Source organism: Chiloscyllium plagiosum, chromosome 4, assembly GCF_004010195.1.
Source record: "Chiloscyllium plagiosum isolate BGI_BamShark_2017 chromosome 4, ASM401019v2, whole genome shotgun sequence".
Classification (NCBI taxonomy): domain Eukaryota; kingdom Metazoa; phylum Chordata; class Chondrichthyes; order Orectolobiformes; family Hemiscylliidae; genus Chiloscyllium; species Chiloscyllium plagiosum.
In genome coordinates, this window is record NC_057713.1 from 7,521,428 (window position 1) to 7,524,301 (window position 2,874).

The 2,874-nt window shown below is 45.2% G+C and overlaps 1 protein-coding gene across 5 annotated transcripts in view; it reads right to left on the reverse strand.

The window, feature by feature from the left end:
* stk3 (serine/threonine kinase 3 (STE20 homolog, yeast)) overlaps positions 1–2,874 on the reverse strand; it is a 457,998-nt gene that overhangs the window by 58,698 nt on the left and 396,426 nt on the right. The window contains exon 11 of one of the 5 annotated variants that reach the window (XM_043687662.1): positions 280–365. The exons of the other annotated variants lie outside the window; for them this stretch is intronic. Coding sequence (XP_043543597.1) covers positions 297–365 — 69 coding nt within the window. The 3' untranslated portion in view covers positions 280–296. Of the gene's footprint in view, positions 1–279; positions 366–2,874 lie in introns of those variants that run through there. 5 annotated transcript variants of the gene reach the window in all.

Here is a 2,874-nt window from a genome sequence, read left to right on the forward strand (position 1 = left end):
CCAGGATGGGAGGGTGGGTTGTAGGGGGGCGTGGACCTGACCAGGTAGTCACGGAGGGAACGGTCTTTGCGGAAGGCGGAAAGGGGTGGGGAGGGAAATATATTCCTGGTGGTGGGGTCTGTTTGGAGGTGGCGGAAATGTCGGCAGATGATTTGGTTCATGGACACTGGCCACACGCACCCCACATACATGAATATTAGCATCTGACATGTGCCCTCTTTAACAACCCTTACAACATCTTTGATCAACTTACAGTATATGTCTGCATTTAAATGCTGCCATCAAGCTGAACTGGGTCAACTATACATTTCAAGGTCAATTAGAGACGAGGAAGAAATGCTGACCTTGCCACCAATATCCACATCCTATGAAAGAATAAGAACGAATCCAGAACTAATATGAAATAAACATAAATTAACCTGCAAACCATTATGGAGTACACCACTTATTGCACATTAAATAACAGTCACAACCATGACAGATCCCACAAACTTTCTGAGCAACCCACTCAGGCATCAGTGATCCCAACAAATATTTAAATGCTGGTCTTCCTCAAGAGATATTTCAACACTCCTGTCTTTGGAGCATTTTGGTTTTTAAAATTTCCTTCACAGCGATTCCAACTCAACCTAGCAGTCCACTTACTACTTCTTCCTGCAATCAGTTATCAGGTGACCAGGCTCCAGCTCAGAATGCCACACTGACAGCTTTCTGCCCAGTTGCTCAAATCTTATTTCCCCCAAAACTGAGCCCACAATATTTGGATATGGTTCCAGCTTCCTAGCTGTGGTGCTGCCAAAAGCTGTCATGTTGGGTATCTGTTCACCACATACAAACAGTCCTGTGGTCATGTTTTTGTGCTCTAGACCAAATAACATGAGTAAGCTTTTAGCACCAACTTGCCTTGTCCCAGCATTGGATTTCATGCTATTTTCTTGAGCGTGTTAGGCTCTCCTTCTGCAAATTTGCATTTATATGGAGCCCTGGCATTCGGTGAATAATCTTTCGCCACTGCCCCAAAAAGACAGCGCCACAATCCCAAAAAAAAGATGGCCTCACAATATTGAACTGAGGCTTATCTGCTGTGTCAGGTGAATTCAATGTTAGCAATTAAAAGTGAAAGGGACAATATCTATTCCAATTCAAGAATACTTCAACTGAAAAATGATGTTGTGGTCATGAAAGGTGTACAGAATATAATGCAAGTATTCTTTCTACATAGCTTAACTCATTATAGGAAAAAGCATATGAGAGCAGAGTGCCTGTGCTATGACTGAATTCTCAGGAACACCTTAGTACATTACAAATATCCTTGAGGAAATTGTCTGACAAGCATGTCAAATCCCAAACATTTAAACTAAGGAATGAGATGGCAGTATATTTTCTCCTTTGTGCTTTTTTCCTTGTAGAGAAAATGAGGTCTGCAGATGCTGGAGATCAGAGATGGAAATGTGTTGCTGGAGAAGCGCAGCAGGTCAGGCAGCATCTAGGGAACAGGAGAATCGACGTTTCGGGCATTAGCCCTTCTTCAGGAATGAGGAAAGTTTTTCCTTGTGCCAACTCAAAACCTCAGCCACAGTGCAGATCCAGCGTGGCAATCTCTCTACCCGGCATGGCAATCATTTGGCACAGCATGATGGCCTCTTGGCCCACTGTGGCTGTCTCCTAGCCCAGTAGAGCAGTCTCCCAGCATGGCTCATCAGCCTCTTGATCCAGCGGCTTGGCGCAATGGTCTCTCATCGGCCCGGCATGGCAGTCCCTTCACAGCCTGGCAGGATGGTCTTTTGACATGGTATGGCCTCAGCATGGCCATCTGACCTAGAGATGAACCCAGAGTGTTCTGCAGTCAAGGCCTGGCATTGATTAAAGTCTAGGTGCTGGCGTGGACATTTGGCTAACATTTAACTATTAGGGAGGATGGACATTATGCTTTCATTTCTTTATATATTTGTTCATGGCTGACACGGGACAGGCTAACATTTACTGTCCAGCTAAATTGCCCTGAAGAAGGTGGTGGTGAACTGACTTCAACTATTGTAACCCTTGGGGTGTAAGGACACCCACAGTGTTGTTAAGAAGGGTGCTTCATGATTTTGACCAGATGTTGGTCCAAAATCGAGGATGGTGTGCGACTTTGAGGGGAACTTGCTAGCTATCTGCACTTGACCTTCAGGGTGGTAGAGGTCATAGGTTTCAAAAGGTGCTGTTGGAGAAACCTAGGCGAGTTACCATCTGCAGTGCATCTTGGGAGAAGATGCTCACTGCAGGTACTGTGCATTGGTGGTGATGTGAGTGAATATTGGAAGTGGTGGCTGGGGTGCCTATCAAATGGGCTTCTTTGTTCTGAATGGTGTTGAGCTTCTTCAGTACAGTTGGAGTTGCAATCATCCAGGCAAGTATTCCATCACACTCCTGAATTGTAGATGGTGAATAGGCTTCAGGAAGTCAGAAGGTGAGTTACATCCTATGGGATTCCTAGCATCTGTCCTGCTCCTGTAGCCCACAATACTTGTGGCTAGTCCTGTTCAGTTTCTGAATGGTAATGCCCAAGATGTCAATAGTGGGGAATTCAGTGATGGCAATAGACAATAGACAATAGGTGCAGGAGTAGGCCATTCAGCCCTTCGAGCCTGCACCACCATTCAATATAATCATGGCTGATCATTCCTAATCAGTATCCTGTTCCTGCCTTATCTCCATAACCCTTGATTCCACTATCTTTGAGAGCTCTATCCAACTCCTTCTTAAATAGGCCGAACTCCTTTGGGACTTCGATGTTGTGGCTATTACGGAGACATGGCTAGAACAGGGACAGGATTGGCTGTTGCAGGTTCCAGGATTTAAATGTTTTAGTAGGGTCAGAGGTGGGGGTAA